Genomic DNA, 16,065 nt, shown 5'->3' on the forward strand with positions numbered 1-16,065 from the left:
CCGACGCTTTCTTTAGACCGACCAAACAAGTAGATAATAAGAGCCAAGATTTTATTTTTTGAAAAAAAAAGAAACACCATTTTTTTTAATCAAAAAGGGCGCTTTTTAGTATTCGGTTCAAGCCCATTAATCAAAGCCCAGCCCACCACTTCGTTTCCGATTCAATTCCAAACCCTTGGTTTCGCCGAGCCACTGCTAGGCATCGACGCGAGCTCCATTTGCTTAGCATCGACGCCGGCGAGACCAGGAGACGGCCGGACTTGTGGCGCCGATCCGGAGGGAGAAGCTGGTCGCGATTATAGTTTTTATTTTGCAGGAGACTGTTGAATTCCAGGTGTAGATGATGGAATCCCGTGGTGCACACAAGTGGACGAGGTTGGTGTTTTTCATCCGTATGATTGACGAATTATCGAGGTTTCTTGTTGTTAATGAGCTTATGTTTTGATCCCATGTTTTATTTTAGTCTCAGGCCGTAGATAAGCTTTTTCATACCTTTACAAAAATGTTTTTTTTACTACTTCTGTGATTTCTCTTCTACAATGGGAACGACCAATTTATATAATTTGCTCGGCGAATCCTCTTGAGGATTTTTTTTTTTTTTTAATCTCTAGTGTGCTGTTCCTTCGGTTTTGGGTCTCAAGTAATTTTTTTTTCATAGGTATCTAGTTCTTTGTGCGCTACATTCACTAGTAGTTTCTTGCTACAATTCTTCTGAGATATTCGATACTGATGTCGTCGAATAGTAACAACATTTGCAGCAACTTCTAATCTGACTTTTGTGGTTGAATTAAGGTTTTCTCTTGCCTATTTGCTCTGTTAAACATATTTGTTATTATATCATGAAGGTTAATGCATTAGTATTATCAGTAAAAGTAATATGAGGATTGGTTAAGCTGGGTAATTTAAAGCTAAGTGACAACGCAACAACTCCATATTTAAGATGTTTGTATCATTTATAGCATATTGCTGATGCACTGCATACATTAATGTAGATACGAATATTAGACTTTGCTAGAAATTTGTACACCTTACAAATGAATGGTAAAAATTTTCTTGGGTAATGTTTTCTTGTACTCGACTTTGTTGTCCAGCAATAGGTGTTGTTGCTGGCTGCTATTTGACACCGCAGTCTAAGGGGTCTTGCAGTGGGGTCCCATGTCATGCATCTCGAAACATATATTACTTTTATTGATCAAGTGGTAAATAACCACCACAATTATGATTAAAATCTGAAAGTATGCTGTCAGAAGGACTCATTATTATTTGCAGTGCCCTGGCCATTTGGGTGTGTAGTATTCTAACAATCTTTCAGAATTGTAGTTTATCCGATATTTCTTTTGCTCTTTCTATTTTCTTCTCTACTATCAACTATTTTATGAAAAGAATAATTAACAGAATTTCCTTGCAGGATGTGATACTAGCACTAACTCTCTTATGTGATTCATGTGTGATTTGTATAGGTGGGGGAAGATGCCTCAATTTCACCCTTTAAATTAATTGTTCAGTCGACTTGTAAATTTGCACATCTGATTAAATCAAAGCCATTTTCAAGTTGATCTAAGATTACTTACAAAGGGAAAGTAGAACTTTTTTTATAACTGTGCCTTGGTTACAATTCAAACTTCTACCATGCTAGTAATCTTACTATGATAACCAAAAAACATTTATTTTGATATTGATTTGATTATCTTTGTTATCTCTTCTTTTTTTTTCAATCTCAGACCAAAAGGCTCAAAGATGTTGAAATTAGCTTTCCAGTTGTTTATGGAACAATGGCATTTTGGCTCGGTAAAAAGGCAAGCGAGTAAGTCATTTCTGTTTTTCAGTCGTTGGACTGCTTCTGTTTATTTTCAGGAAACTTCCTTTCTCATGAGCCTCATGGCAAGTTAATCTTGTTGCATTTTGGAGGTACAATTCACACAAATGGACTGTCTATGTCCGAAGCGCTACAAATGAGGATCTGAGTGTAATAATAAAGCGTGCTGTCTTTCAATTGCACCCTAGTTTCAACAACCCGACACGGGTTGTAGATTCGCCACCTTTTGAACTTTCTGAATCTGGATGGGGTGAATTTGAAATAGCAATTACACTCTTTTTCCACAGTGATGTATGTGACAAACAACTTGATCTGTAAGCCCGTCCAGACAATTTTAGTTCATTGTTCTTGTTTGACTAACCTCACCAGCTAACTAATTGACATGTCATAGTTATTTACAGATACCATCAGCTAAAATTGTTTCCCGAGGAGGAAAGTGGGCCCCAATCTACTAAAAAACCTGTTGTTGCAGAATCATATGATGAAATAGTTTTTTATGAGCCTACAAAATCCTTTTTTGCCCGGGTCCAAAATCATCCTGCTGCAATTGTTCCAAGGCTACCTTCTGGCTTGAATTTGCCAAGTCCTGGTATAGTTCTTGCTGTTATTTGACCTTCTTCATCATGTCTTCATTTGGTTTGACAGCTTCTTTTTAGCTCCTATTACTCATGTAAAGAAAAGAGGTGACACCAAGGATCATGCACTCAATCAATGGTTTATGAACTTTTCAGAAGCAGATGAACTGTTAAAACTTGCAGCTGCTCGACAACAGGTCAATTTGAATATCCTTTATGGTGATAATTATGCATAATTCACTATGCATTCATCATTCTAACATTGTATAGGTTATTTGCTTTTAATTTTACAATAGGCTTGCTTCTCACAACTAAGCAATCATCTCAAAAGGCTACCTAAAAAGATGTTTCCTTTCACTATATTGTTTAATGACTAATGACACCAAGGCATAATAAAATAGTTACAGACCTCAAATTTATTGTTACAAAATGTAAGTTTTAGATTGTAAAAAAAATGTATCATTTGAGGACCACATTATGTTTTTTTTTTATATTTGTGCCACATTAAGTTTTTAGTGCCATAAGTTGTGTGCTAATTGGCCTACCATGATTTGGAAACTATTAATACAAGACGATCTTAGTGAAGATCAACTTTTTGTAATTTATCCATACATTTCTCTTAGAAACTCTGGTTTGTTGCATGTTTTGCTAAGCTAGAGTATGAGTTGATGACTTTGTCAATAGTAAACAAACTTTTTTCTCATGCGAAATTTATTTCGAATGATCCTAATGTCTTCTAAGATTAACTCTTGTGTCAATGCTATGCAACGGTATATGCTGGTTTGGTACACTTTTGCCAGAGATTCATGCTTTCGTCTATTCGTCCATAATCTTGTATGTTTAAGTTGATTCATTTGCTTGTATTGATAGTATTCTCTATCAATATCACATTAGTGAAATTCTCTATTCTTAGTGAATTACTAGACCTCTTTGTATTATTCTGCATACCGCCTAAAGTCGAAAATAAGGTGTGTTTATTGACATGTAGTGAGGTAACTCCCGGTATAAATGGAAAAGTTTGTTGATTTCTTCTATTGGAAGAGCTATCTTTAGGATATGTTGTCCCTGTTACAGGTGCAGGCGCATATAGCAAAGCTTAGGAGGCAATTGAGCATGATCGATGGTTTGCCCCCACAATCAAAAGCCACCTCTGGACAATAACAGCCTTCAACTCTGAATTGGTGTAGGGAATATAGTTACTGGTGTAATTTGATGCACTTCCTATTGCTACTTTTCTACGAGTACTTCGATCTTTGTGTATGTATGCTAGGAATCAGATGCTTCTTAATTGTGCTCGAGTGGAAAGATGTACCAAAAAAGTGTTGTTATGTTCTGTGATGATCTGATTGTATCGTCTTCAATGACTTTGTGGGAGCACTTGTGTTGGTCCAAACATCTAAGGATTCTTTTTGTTCGCTGCAAGTCAGGTTACGAGATCTTATGAAAATTGTTCAGCAAGCAGGATTGGCTTACCAAATCGGACAGCCAAATGATTTGAGTATGCTAACAAGTTCGAATGTATTAGGCAACTTCAATATGAACATATGTAGTAGTGGAAGACAAATACACCCTCTATAATAAAATGAGACACCTAAAATATAAAAAAAAATTGCATCACACACCATTCCTTGATAGCACAAAAAGCATTTTGAACTACATGAATAAGTACTAAATCTCAATGGAGAAAGGTGATATCTGATAATCTGAGTTAGCATTCTCATATCAACAACACTAATATAGCATCATCCTCAAGCTAGGTCTTTACGAGACTTTCAGATGGAACTTAGAAAATACACACTTCAAATTTGAAGTTGCAAATTTAATCCTAATAGAACAGTTGTCGCATGTATGCATACAGAAATATGATCATAAAGGCCATACTTTGTCCCTATAATGTGAGGAAATTTCTTTTCTATGAAAGCAGCGCACTCTCTCCTTGATTCTGTTCAGAGAGGGAGGAATCAGGCCCTGGCCAGTCTGAAGGATTGGTTTCTGTTTGGTTAGTATCGGCTAGCTTCTCAAAGGCCTTGAACCTTAAATCTTCACAGTCGGATATCGACCTCTGTACAGTAAGGAGCTCTATGGGGGTCTTCCCTTCGAGCATGCTGACCACTGCAGACATATTTGGCCTCAGAGTGGGAGATATGTTGGTGCAAAGAAGAGCCAACTTTAACATCTGCAAGGCTTCATCCCTGGAGAAGTTAGAACCGAGAGCAGGATCAACGAGTTCAAGCAGCTTTCCCTTCTCATGGCAAACATAAGCCTATTTTCCATGTATGAAAAAAGGTTACCAGTTAGGAGGTTAGAAGTAGAGCACTGATCAATCAATTGAAGAGGTTACACGGATAATAAAGACTAGTTTGTTGGTTAAATATAGTGGCTTAGCTCAAAGATTCTATGAACTGAATTGCCTCAAACTGCAATAATATGAATGCACTGGAGGTCAAGCAAAATTTGTGCTAACAAAAGAATGCAGAGTAAAGTATTCTGTTTGAAACAATTGATTATCTAATAATAAATTCTCACTGCCAAAATCAAGATAAGCATAAGAAAGCTGAAAAAATAAAATCAGTTGCTTTGTGCGACAAAATGTGTGAGCAAATTAAGATCCATTTTTATTGTTTCAGTGGATAACCCTTTTTCTTTGAATGGAAGAATGTCATCGCTAAAACAATCTTAACTGGCATGTTTTATTGCATGATCTACTAAATACACTGTTTTGGGTCAATATGAGTTGCTTAATGATGGCAGAATTACATATCACAAGTTCAGAGATGAAAAGTTGAGAAGTATTTTCAGATGCTAATGGCTTGACAAGTTGAACCATAAATGTGGGAATATCATGTGATAGTGGCTTTATAAATCAAATCACTGGTCAAAATGCATCTTAAAAGTTGCACTAGCACATTTCAGATGTCAATACAGATAATTAGCCAACATATCTTAAGAGTTATTGTACTCACCCAGTCAAGAAGATAGACACAATCATCTTCTGGCCTATACTTTGTGTTGCTCTTTCCACTGATAACTTCCAGTGTTACAACTCCAAAGCTGTAAACATCAGCTTTGTCAGTCAAGTAACCTCTCATCGCATATTCAGGAGCCATGTATCCGCTGCATGAACAAATTCATTGTTTACAAGTTAATAAAGCAAGCAGTATCAGCTAGAATACCAGCTAAAGGTATGTCCCTTTGTTCTATTTTGGATACTGTATTGTAGTTGGTTAGAATATATATAGTAAACAGACATTGATTAAAAGGATTTATTTACTTAGTTTCTCTTCCAATATCAATTCCTTGTCACGATAGTAGAATATTGAATCCTAATCTATCTTTATTTTATCATAATCCTACAGAATTCATCACTTCATCTTCACTATCCTGCAATGGCTTCGGTTTGGGAGAGTTACGAAGGATATAACCCTTTTTAAGATCAGATCAACTCAATCAAAGACTGAATTCAGAGATTCTTACCAACTTTGATGTAAGGCATTGTAATCCAAATTTTCGCAATTGTTGTGCCCCCGCTGCATCTTATCAGTATTATTGAGGATCTTTTAGTATTGTTTGTTTACTGGCAATGCACTCTATTTCTCGCAAACATTGATTAAAACTAAGTATATGGACTCCTAGGGCCTTGGACTTAACATCAGTCAGAAAATCTTGATCCAGATTATACAAAATGGTTTTACTCAACAACACATCAAATTAATGCAAGTTGAAAATACTTTATTACCTCAAATTGTCCTAGTCCTTTCCGTGTCTAAGCTTAAATAATGCAAGTTACAATCGGTTTCCAAATTAGCAATGCTCCTCTTGGGAGCATACTCTTCTCAGATTGGGGGATCCATCCTTAGAGCTTGCTACTCTAAATAAAGTAAAAGGAGAGAAGAAGAGTGCAGCGACATTATGAAGCAGATGCTACAAATTTACAATATGCCTCTTTTGTTTCTTGGTCAAATAGTGAAAACAGGACAGTTAGACCACCAAAATCAATCATTAGGCTGTTTACAAGTTTCAGCGATATACTGGAAAAGAATTATGACATGGTTATGAAACAGTAAAGAGAAACTTACTAAGTGCCTGCAATTCTAGTGCTAATGTGGGTGTTTTCTTGTTCATCAAGTTTAGCCAAGCCGAAATCTGAGATTTTTGCATTGAGATCCTTGTCAAGCAAAATATTTGTTGTCTTGATGTCTCGGTGAACAATCTTCAACCTTGATTCCTCATGGAGATATGCTAAACCTCTTGCTATTCCTAGGCAAATCTTCTGCCTGATTTTCCAGTCCAGTTTCAATCTATAATTTTCAGGACCTAGAATAAGACAACTAACGTAAACCTGTATAGCATAACTAGAAAGAAAGAGGGGAGTGAAAGAGGATAAAAGCCACACTGGTAACTTTTTAAGTTCTTGTAGTAGGAAATAGGTATAGAGAAGCACTAACCAAGCAGAGCTCGAGCAAGACTATTATTTTCCATATATTCATAAATAAGTAACAACTGGTTCCCTTCAATACAACATCCATTGAGCTTCACGAGATTTGGATGCTGCAAGGCAGATATAACGCCTATTTCATTGAGGAATTCACGATTCCCTTGTTTAGACTTTGAAGAAAGTTGCTTGACAGCAATCTCCGAACCATCTGGTAATAAACCCTGAGAAATGGAGCAAAAAGGTTGTATGATGAAGGAGCCAAAACTAAAACGTTTCAATGCATATTTTACCTTGTAAACTGGACCAAATCCTCCTTCACCTATCTTATTTGATGGATCAAAATTATTGGTGGCAGCTTTGATACACTTTAAACTGAATTGCCAAGTTTGCAGTTCCATTCCTTTGAGTTCTGCAAGTATCATGCCAATGTTCTGAATAGATAATTTATGAGCTTGAAGTAAAATATTTCCCTTAATATAGGAAATCAGCTAAGCATCTACTTCAACCGAAACCATAGTTACAAGTGGAATATGCATGCACAGAGATAAAATTATAAGTATAACTACACTGTCAAATAAAGGTCAATGGAATAACAGTAATAATGTTGATCTTTTCAGAAAATAGGAAATATTTTTCGACTGCATCTGCTACAACACTGCAACATTTCATAAGAAAAAACATATTAGATCTCTACCAACCATATTTCATAAAAAACAAGACATAGGTAGTGATTAAAGACAAATAATCCTAGGGCATATCATTTACACAAGGCAGAAAAAAAGTACTCCAACCATATGGAATAAGGGGGACACAAAATCAGTAGAATCACCAGACAAGCACTAGCAACAATGGCCAGAATAGCTCCAACAGTGAGCTTCTTATGATTTGTAGTAAAAAAGAAACAAAGATTAGAGCATTGACATTCATACTGTAACGACCCTCCTCCTTTCTAATAGGGGGATGTTACGTATATCTTATCATTATTAAATTATTGGTAGAAAATCCAATAGATAAATTCTATCAAAAGGAATATTCTTATAACGGAATAAAACAACTGTTCAATTTAAGATGCGGAAGCCATTGATATAAAAGACATAATTGATATAAGGTGTTTATTCATTTATTTATTCTAATCCGCTGTTCCGCCGCCACACACATCGAACACTGCTCCTGCTGCCTCCCGTTGCTTAACACTTTTCTTTACCTCTATCTGCAGTATAAGGAATGCAACTATAAGCAAAGCTTAGTAAGTACATACCTAATCTCACAAAACAACGGAAATCATTGCATGCTTTCTTAGTAATTAAACAGGAAATAACTTGTAGTTATGAAGTCATGTACTTAAGCAGAAACTACCTGAACATGGAAATATTTGTATTGCATAGAAAATTTCTTAGCTTCTTTATAATTGAAAGTCATACGTTTGAATTGTAACGACCCGGCCCAGCCCATTTGGCGGTCCATTCGGCGGCCCATTTGGCGACCCTTGTGGTCGTCGACCGTCGACCGTCGGCTCGTCGACCGTGTCGTTACTCATCCGGCCCAGCCCATTTGGCGGTCCATTCGGCGGCCCATTTGGCGACCCTTGTGGTCGTCGACCGTCGACCGTCGGCATAGGAAATTTCTTAGTTTCTTTATAATTGAAAGTCATACGTTTGAATTGTAACGACCCGGCCCAGCCCATTTGGCGGTCCATTCGGCGGCCCATTTGGCGACCCTTGTGGTCGTCGACCGTCGACCGTCGGCCCGTCGACCGTGTCGTTACTCTTTTACTTTCTATATCTTTGTCCTTTCATCAATCATTTATCATGCTTTACTTCCATCCTAAATAGGAAGAATAATTTACATATTCATGGTTAAATCCTAAATCATACTATGGAAAGAACATATATATATTCTTATTTTAACATGAATCATACTAGAGGAAGAACACATAAATACATTCACGTCTAACATAAATCACGTCATAGAAAGAGCATACATATAAATACATTCATGTTTAACACAAATCATGTCATGGAAAGCTTAACATAATCATGCCAAAGAACAATACGAAAACCACTCATACTGCAGGTGAGAAATGTACTTACTTGTCTGCTCACTAGGTTTTTAACGCTAAAGTTTGTGGAATCGAAGACCTTCTCCGAAGGGCTCTAGCACCTTCTTCGCGCTACCTAGCAAAATCATAACTACAGCTTAACCGACATCATTAACCCAATCTAATCCTTCCATTAATTATCCATTAATTATTTATGTCCCAATACTTAATTAATCAACTATTAATCCATGTCTAACCAAATCCTTTCAATATATACTAATTAATCACTAAACTAATCATTAATTAACAATTTATAATATTTCATTACTTAAATAACCTTTAATTAAAATAATTACTAATTATCTAACTTAGATTGATTAACAATTTACTAATTAACTAATTATCTGATTAACATATCAATCATCTAATTAATCTTACTTTAAACTAACCTTAATTAATTAACTAATTATTTTAATTAATCCAAACCTTCCTATTTCCAAATCGTTACCGAAATGGCTATTCCTTCTTCTCCGGTTGCTACCCTCGGCGGTTGCTCGGCGTGGCTTCTTCTTCTTCACGTGAACAGGGCAGAGGTTGGTGGCAAGGAGGCGCGGCGGAGCTGATCAGGGCGCGACGAGGCTTCGAACAGAGGAGATGCGGCGGCAGTGAAGGAGGAAGAGGAGAAACAGGGGAAGGGCGTCGCCTCCGCTTCTCTTCCCGCAGCGCCGGTGATGACGCTGGTCCTCTCCACGCGAGCAGGCGACGGGCGGTCGGGCGTGCTGGCGTCGAGCGTTGGCTGGGCGGCGGCGTTCTCTGTGCGCAGCAGGGGCGTCGCGGTGCTGCAGGCGGCGGTCCGGCGACGTCGGCTCTGCTTTTCCACGCGGCGGCGGCGAAGGGGAAACTGCGGTGGCTTCGGTGTTCGGCTAGGGTTCCTTTAAAGCCCTCCTCCTTGGGCCGTTCCGAGCTTTTCGCCGGCAGAATCGGGCACAGTGGGCGCCGTCCGCGCGGCGGACGCGGTCTCGCGGAGCGTAGGTCGCGCGGCGAAAGGGGGAGAAAGGGTTTTTAATATATATATATTTTTTTTTTGTGAACAGTAATTAATTAAACCGGGTCCAAAATTCTTTTACTGTAGCGAACCGGGTTCAGACTTGGTTCACCTGGTTCAGCCATCAAACGACTTCCGATTTGGTCAAACTTGGTCTCGTTGGATTCGTCTTTGCAAGGCGAATCTTTTCACCTATTTTATTTCATCAAACTCCCCTTCTATCATTTAACTAAAGAATCTTTTATTATAATTTTAAATCTATTTAATATTCCTAAAATAGGGAGAAATAATCGGGGTGTTACAATCTCCCATCCTTATAAAAGTTTCGTCCTCGAAACTTAGAATAACTTGGGATACTTTTATCTCATATCTTCTTTAACCTTTGGTTTTGCCAATAGCTATCTTAATTGATTCATCAACTGAGATAACTGAACACATTCTATTGGTTGGTAATTCCTCCTGAGTTAACTAACTAATCAGTCAACCACCTGTTTTTCTCAGTGCTATTACAACATCTCCCAAAAAGGTTATAGAACAACAGTGATGATATTCCCATCTCTCTTAAATTATGGTACGAACTTCCTGTTCATATCTCCTCCCTCTTTGGACAATCAACTCTAATAGGGCTCGTCATTTGGCTCGGTATTAGCTCGTCTTCTAGCCATGTTCTTTTTATTCATAAATAACAAGGTCGAATATAAACTTACTATTCTAATACAACACTACACATATATACTAGCATGTCTAATTCATTAATCATTCTTTATACTAATCATAGAAAGAGATCGTATGGTAGCTTTTTAGAAAATTCCTTTTTAGCCTAAGAGGAGTACTTGATAAGGTTCTCTTTATTTCGACCACTCATTCTATCTTATTATAATATTCACATCAATATTCCCTTCTTATTAAATAATACATTTAAGATATATACCCAATACTTCTTAAATAAGGATCCCATGCCCATCTATCTTAACTATTCCATTATTTGTTTCTTCTACTGAAATTACCTCCATATAATCAATAATATTTACATCCTAAATAATAAATAATGATATGGTCTAATCTAATTTTTCTTTACATACACATGAGAAACATAATCATCATCTTCAAGTTGTATTAATCTTAACTGTATGAGGGAGATACATGGAGCCTTACTTAGATTTCATATATATCCATCTTAACTATTTACTGAAACCATATCTAATATATAAAGTATTTTACATGGAAAATAGTTGTATCCCAAATATATTTAATACTTCATGTAGAAGAAATATCTTCAAGTCGTATTAGTCCCAACTATTTAGAGTGGAGTACATGAATCTTATCCCTCCATTAACTCAATACAATACTATATTACTAGTAATATTCCAACTTGCATCCTTATCCCAAAGGTAAGGTTAATATTCTATCAAAATCTTGCATCTATTTAACATGTATAACTTACTAATCATTCTTTATGCCAAAGGTAACCATGCCTACTGAAAATCATTCTCTAGGCTAATCATAATAGCTAGGTGACTTAAGCATCATTCTTGAGGCTAATAATCAGAAGCATGTCTAACATAAAATCATACTAATCATAAAAGAAAATAAAGCCTAAGTATACTTCTTACTTGGAAAGCGGCAGGATTGATGCTTGATGTGCGTGTGACGGAAGGGCGGAGCCTGCTCTGATACCATTTGTAACGACCCTCCTCCTTTCTAATAGGGGGATGTTACGTATATCTTATCATTATTAAATTATTGGTAGAAAATCCAATAGATAAATTCTATCAAAAGGAATATTCTTATAACGGAATAAAACAACTGTTCAATTTACGATGCATGATCGGAAGCCATTGATATAAAATACATAATTGATATAAGGTGTTTATTCATTTATTTATTCTAATCCGCGGTTCCGCCGCCACACACATCGAACACTGCTCCTGCTGCCTCCCGTTGCTTAACACTTTTCTTTACCTCTATCTGCAGTATAAGGAATGCAACTATAAGCAAAGCTTAGTAAGTACATACCTAATCTCACAAAACAACGGAAATCATTGCATGCTTTCTTAGTAATTAAACAGGAAATAACTTGTAGTTATGAAGTCATGTACTTAAGCAGAAACTACCTGAACATGGAAATATTTGTATTGCATAGAAAATTTCTTAGCTTCTTTATAATTGAAAGTCATACGTTTGAATTGTAACGACCCGGCCCAGCCCATTTGGCGGTCCATTCGGCGGCCCATTTGGCGACCCTTGTGGTCGTCGACCGTCGACCGTCGGCTCGTCGACCGTGTCGTTACTCATCCGGCCCAGCCCATTTGGCGGTCCATTCGGCGGCCCATTTGGCGACCCTTGTGGTCGTCGACCGTCGACCGTCGGCATAGGAAATTTCTTAGTTTCTTTATAATTGAAAGTCATACGTTTGAATTGTAACGACCCGGCCCAGCCCATTTGGCGGTCCATTCGGCGGCCCATTTGGCGACCCTTGTGGTCGTCGACCGTCGACCGTCGGCCCGTCGACCGTGTCGTTACTCTTTTACTTTCTATATCTTTGTCCTTTCATCAATCATTTATCATGCTTTACTTCCATCCTAAATAGGAAGAATAATTTACATATTCATGGTTAAATCCTAAATCATACTATGGAAAGAACATATATATATTCTTATTTTAACATGAATCATACTAGAGGAAGAACACATAAATACATTCACGTCTAACATAAATCACGTCATAGAAAGAGCATACATATAAATACATTCATGTTTAACACAAATCATGTCATGGAAAGCTTAACATAATCATGCCAAAGAACAATACGAAAACCACTCATACTGCAGGTGAGAAATGTACTTACTTGTCTGCTCACTAGGTTTTTAACGCTAAAGTTTGTGAAATCGAAGACCTTCTCCGAAGGGCTCTAGCACCTTCTTCGCGCTACCTAGCAAAATCATAACTACAGCTTAACCGACATCATTAACCCAATCTAATCCTTCCATTAATTATCCATTAATTATTTATGTCCCAATACTTAATTAATCAACTATTAATCCATGTCTAACCAAATCCTTTCAATATATACTAATTAATCACTAAACTAATCATTAATTAACAATTTATAATATTTCATTACTTAAATAACCTTTAATTAAAATAATTACTAATTATCTAACTTAGATTGATTAACAATTTACTAATTAACTAATTATCTGATTAACATATCAATCATCTAATTAATCTTACTTTAAACTAACCTTAATTAATTAACTAATGATTTTAATTAATCCAAACCTTCCTATTTCCAAATCGTTACCGAAATGGCTATTCCTTCTTCTCCGGTTGCTACCCTCGGCGGTTGCTCGGCGGGGCTTCTTCTTCTTCACGTGAACAGGGCAGAGGTTGGTGGCAAGGAGGCGCGGCGGAGCTGATCAGGGCGCGACGAGGCTTCGAACAGAGGAGATGCGGCGGCAGTGAAGGAGGAAGAGGAGAAACAGGGGAAGGGCGTCGCCTCCGCTTCTCTTCCCGCAGCGCCGGTGATGACGCTGGTCCTCTCCACGCGAGCAGGCGACGGGCGGTCGGGCGTGCTGGCGTCGAGCGTTGGCTGGGCGGCGGCGTTCTCTGTGCGCAGCAGGGGCGTCGCGGTGCTGCAGGCGGCGGTCCGGCGACGTCGGCTCTGCTTTTCCACGCGGCGGCGGCGAAGGGGAAACTGCGGTGGCTTCGGTGTTCGGCTAGGGTTCCTTTAAAGCCCTCCTCCTTGGGCCGTTCCGAGCTTTTCGCCGGCAGAATCGGGCACAGTGGACGCCGTCCGCGCGGCGGACGCGGTCTCGCGGAGCGTAGGTCGCGCGGCGAAAGGGGGAGAAAGGGTTTTTAATATATATATTTTCTTTTGTGAACAGTAATTAATTAAACCGGGTCCAAAATTCTTTTACTGTAGCGAACCGGGTTCAGACTTGGTTCACCTGGTTCAGCCATCAAACGACTTCCGATTTGGTCAAACTTGGTCTCGTTGGATTCGTCTTTGCAAGGCGAATCTTTTCACCTATTTTATTTCATCAAACTCCCCTTCTATCATTTAACTACAGAATCTTTTATTATAATTTTAAATCTATTTAATATTCCTAAAATAGGGAGAAATAATCGGGGTGTTACACTCATTGCCATCAATAATCACCTTACCACCACCGCAGTTTATAAAAAAATTGTAATCTGTGAGAAGCACAAAAATTAATGAACATTGCTTATGCTCAGATATCTTCATGAGCTTGACAGTTCAAAAACAAAAAGTATATTATCAGGTTATGATACTCACTTCTAGCTTCCCCAGAACATGGTAAGTTTCTCTGTAAGCATGGTCTTATGCTATCAAAAGAAATGAAATCAGTGCAATTCTCTTTTATAAATCAGAAGTGACAACTGAATGACTAATCATGCCACAAGTAAAGAAATAAGAAGAAAACGATACAAACAAACATACTTTTTAGAATTTGTTGATGAATAGCTTGATGCAAGATTGCTACAAGAATAAAAATCAATATTAGACAAGGCACAAATGTTATCAGAAAGTAAGCCAACTTTGAGTTTATTCAGGTCATGGATTACTAACACAGTGCCTTGCTGGCAAGCAGAGGGTGCAGGTAGTCCCGTAAAAGAGTTGTAGGATATATCACTGTGTAAAATGAACCATTAGATTATGAATATACAATGTAATATTGCTGATATCCAACATTATATTGCAGAAGCAAATTCCTTACAATTGGCGAGTGCTCGTTAAGATCCAACTGGGTATTGCTCCAGTGAACTTATTATTTGTAAGGTACCTACACAAAGAAGATTAAGTCACACAATAACTATGAGAATAGGTGAATGGTTCACATAATTGGTGGCAACGTTAAGAATAAATCTCAATAATGCAGCTTTGTAGAAGACGATTGCAAGTTTTTCCTCGAAAGAAGAAAAAGCTAAAACTTATCAAATGAATCTCTCAATAAGCTTACAAGGTATTTAGAGTGCTCATTTCTGCAATATATTCAGGAAGTTCACCAGATATTGATAAGTTTCTCAAGACCCTGTATCGTAGTAGTAACCAGCAGGTAAATGGTTTGGGTAAAATGTAAACAAAAGCAACTTTTGCTCCTTTTCCATATTTGGGACTCACAATTTTAGCATTTTTTTCATATTCTGCAATGGAGGGAATGTACCAATTCCTCCTTTCAAGTCGCTCACCCTTCTGCAAATTAAAGAAAGCTTGATGATTAAAAGTTAAGACTAATAGACAAAAAATGTTTCAGAGAAGTGGATTAAATTTCTCTTACAGCTCTTTCAAATTCATCAAAGTTGAGAAACTGAGAGGAAAAGGTCCCTCCATAGATGTGCCTTGCATATCTCTGTAGCAAAGTGTAATTTTGATTACAATGACTGAATGAACTCGCAAGTATAAGAATATCAGAAAATAAATGAGCAGTAGTAAATACAGTCTCTCAAGCTGTGTCCAATTCCCAATGAATCTTGGAATTTTCCCAGATATTGGATTACCATCAATCAAACTGCAAAATATTAGACATGCTTAAGTGCCCATTTCTTTTTCCCAGATATTGGCTGTAATAACCACAATAGACCATCCTAACTTGCAAATATTGAAAATGTATTGTGAGACATACAAATATGTGAGGTTTTGCAGGTTCCCAAACGAATCTGGCAACTCCCCGGTTAGATAGTTCCCATTAGCAAGTCTGTAAGGAAATAAATGAGTTGAATAATTTAAACAAGCCCATCTTTACAAGGGAGTTTTAATGACAAAGTTGAGCTTATGGGCGTTCTATGGCATAGGTTGTGTATTAACATATATTGACAAAGACTTACAAGCGTCGTAAATTGGTAAGTTTTCCAAGTTCAGCAGGTATTGATCCTTCCAATTGATTACCTTCAAGTACCCTGTTTGTGAGATAAAGTTCCATGATGACTAAGAACTCGATGAGAAACAAAAACCCAGATAGTAGTTATTTTAGATGGAAGCAAGAATGTCACAATTCTTCAAGGGTGATCATGCCTCCCAGCTCCTTAGGAATTGTACCAGAAATCCTATTTCCAAGGAGGGACCTGCACAATGAAATAACGACCACAAATTTCATATCTTCAGATCATTGTCACCCTACAAATTCCTGAAGA

At 37.6% G+C, this 16,065-nt stretch overlaps 3 protein-coding genes and 3 long non-coding RNA genes across 7 annotated transcripts in view; 1 reads left to right on the forward strand and 5 right to left on the reverse strand.

The window, feature by feature from the left end:
- The first annotated feature begins 134 nt into the window (after window positions 1-134).
- Window positions 135-3,760, forward strand: LOC141835120 (transcription initiation factor TFIID subunit 14b). The gene is given in 7 exon segments (XM_074722550.1): window positions 135-359; window positions 362-375; window positions 1,722-1,804; window positions 1,909-2,130; window positions 2,218-2,405; window positions 2,473-2,588; window positions 3,466-3,760. Coding segments are annotated over 7 exon segments (729 nt in total). The 5' UTR covers window positions 135-340; the 3' UTR covers window positions 3,553-3,760.
- A 293-nt stretch (window positions 3,761-4,053) lies between these two features.
- LOC141834779 (putative LRR receptor-like serine/threonine-protein kinase At1g53440) overlaps window positions 4,054-16,065 on the reverse strand; it is a 17,651-nt gene continuing 5,639 nt past the window's right edge. Inside the window, exons 19-25 of the mRNA XM_074722146.1 lie at window positions 13,993-14,005; window positions 7,592-7,716; window positions 7,117-7,277; window positions 6,837-7,047; window positions 6,468-6,705; window positions 5,355-5,505; window positions 4,054-4,654 (exon numbers count right to left, since the gene is read on the reverse strand). Of these exons, the coding sequence (XP_074578247.1) occupies window positions 4,304-4,654; window positions 5,355-5,505; window positions 6,468-6,705; window positions 6,837-7,047; window positions 7,117-7,277; window positions 7,592-7,716; window positions 13,993-14,005 (1,250 nt within the window). The 3' untranslated portion in view covers window positions 4,054-4,303. The remainder of the gene's footprint in view (window positions 4,655-5,354; window positions 5,506-6,467; window positions 6,706-6,836; window positions 7,048-7,116; window positions 7,278-7,591; window positions 7,717-13,992; window positions 14,006-16,065) is intronic.
- Window positions 7,830-9,895, reverse strand: LOC141834781 (uncharacterized). The gene is made up of 3 exons (XR_012602346.1): window positions 9,373-9,895; window positions 8,917-9,000; window positions 7,830-8,036 (listed from the first exon to the last, which is right to left on the reverse strand). It is a non-coding gene; the product is annotated as an uncharacterized LOC141834781 (long non-coding RNA).
- LOC141834782 (uncharacterized) lies at window positions 11,711-13,772 on the reverse strand. Of its 2 annotated transcripts, none has more exons than XR_012602348.1 (3): window positions 13,214-13,772; window positions 12,758-12,841; window positions 11,711-11,877 (listed from the first exon to the last, which is right to left on the reverse strand). It is a non-coding gene; the product is annotated as an uncharacterized LOC141834782 (long non-coding RNA). The 2 variants fall into 2 exon arrangements; XR_012602347.1 differs by having other exon boundaries at window positions 13,192-13,772.
- On the reverse strand, window positions 14,053-14,717 carry LOC141834780 (uncharacterized). Its single transcript, XR_012602345.1, has 5 exons — window positions 14,652-14,717; window positions 14,504-14,566; window positions 14,375-14,413; window positions 14,210-14,259; window positions 14,053-14,106 (listed from the first exon to the last, which is right to left on the reverse strand). It is a non-coding gene; the product is annotated as an uncharacterized LOC141834780 (long non-coding RNA).
- On the reverse strand, window positions 14,776-16,028 carry LOC141835001 (uncharacterized). The gene is made up of 7 exons (XM_074722415.1): window positions 15,925-16,028; window positions 15,760-15,831; window positions 15,558-15,629; window positions 15,372-15,443; window positions 15,213-15,284; window positions 15,056-15,127; window positions 14,776-14,966 (listed from the first exon to the last, which is right to left on the reverse strand). The coding sequence occupies exons 1-7, from the start codon at window positions 16,026-16,028 to the stop codon at window positions 14,891-14,893; spliced, it is 540 nt and encodes a 179-aa protein (XP_074578516.1). The 3' UTR covers window positions 14,776-14,890.

Source organism: Curcuma longa, chromosome 9, assembly GCF_044706935.1.
Source record: "Curcuma longa cultivar G26 ecotype Majalengka, Jawa Barat chromosome 9, ITB_CL_G26_1.1, whole genome shotgun sequence".
In the NCBI taxonomy this organism is placed as follows: domain Eukaryota; kingdom Viridiplantae; phylum Streptophyta; class Magnoliopsida; order Zingiberales; family Zingiberaceae; genus Curcuma; species Curcuma longa.

Coding starts and splice junctions, on each gene's coding strand:
- LOC141835001 (XM_074722415.1), bottom strand. CDS start 16,028: ATGAAATTTGTGGTCGTTATTTCATTGTGCAGGTCCCTCCTTGGAAAT. Junction 15,444..15,557: donor CTGCAAAACCTCACATATTT/GTATGTCTCACA, acceptor AATATTTTGCAG/TTTGATTGATGGTAATCCAA. Junction 15,128..15,212: donor TTGATGAATTTGAAAGAGCT/GTAAGAGAAATT, acceptor TTTAATTTGCAG/AAGGGTGAGCGACTTGAAAG.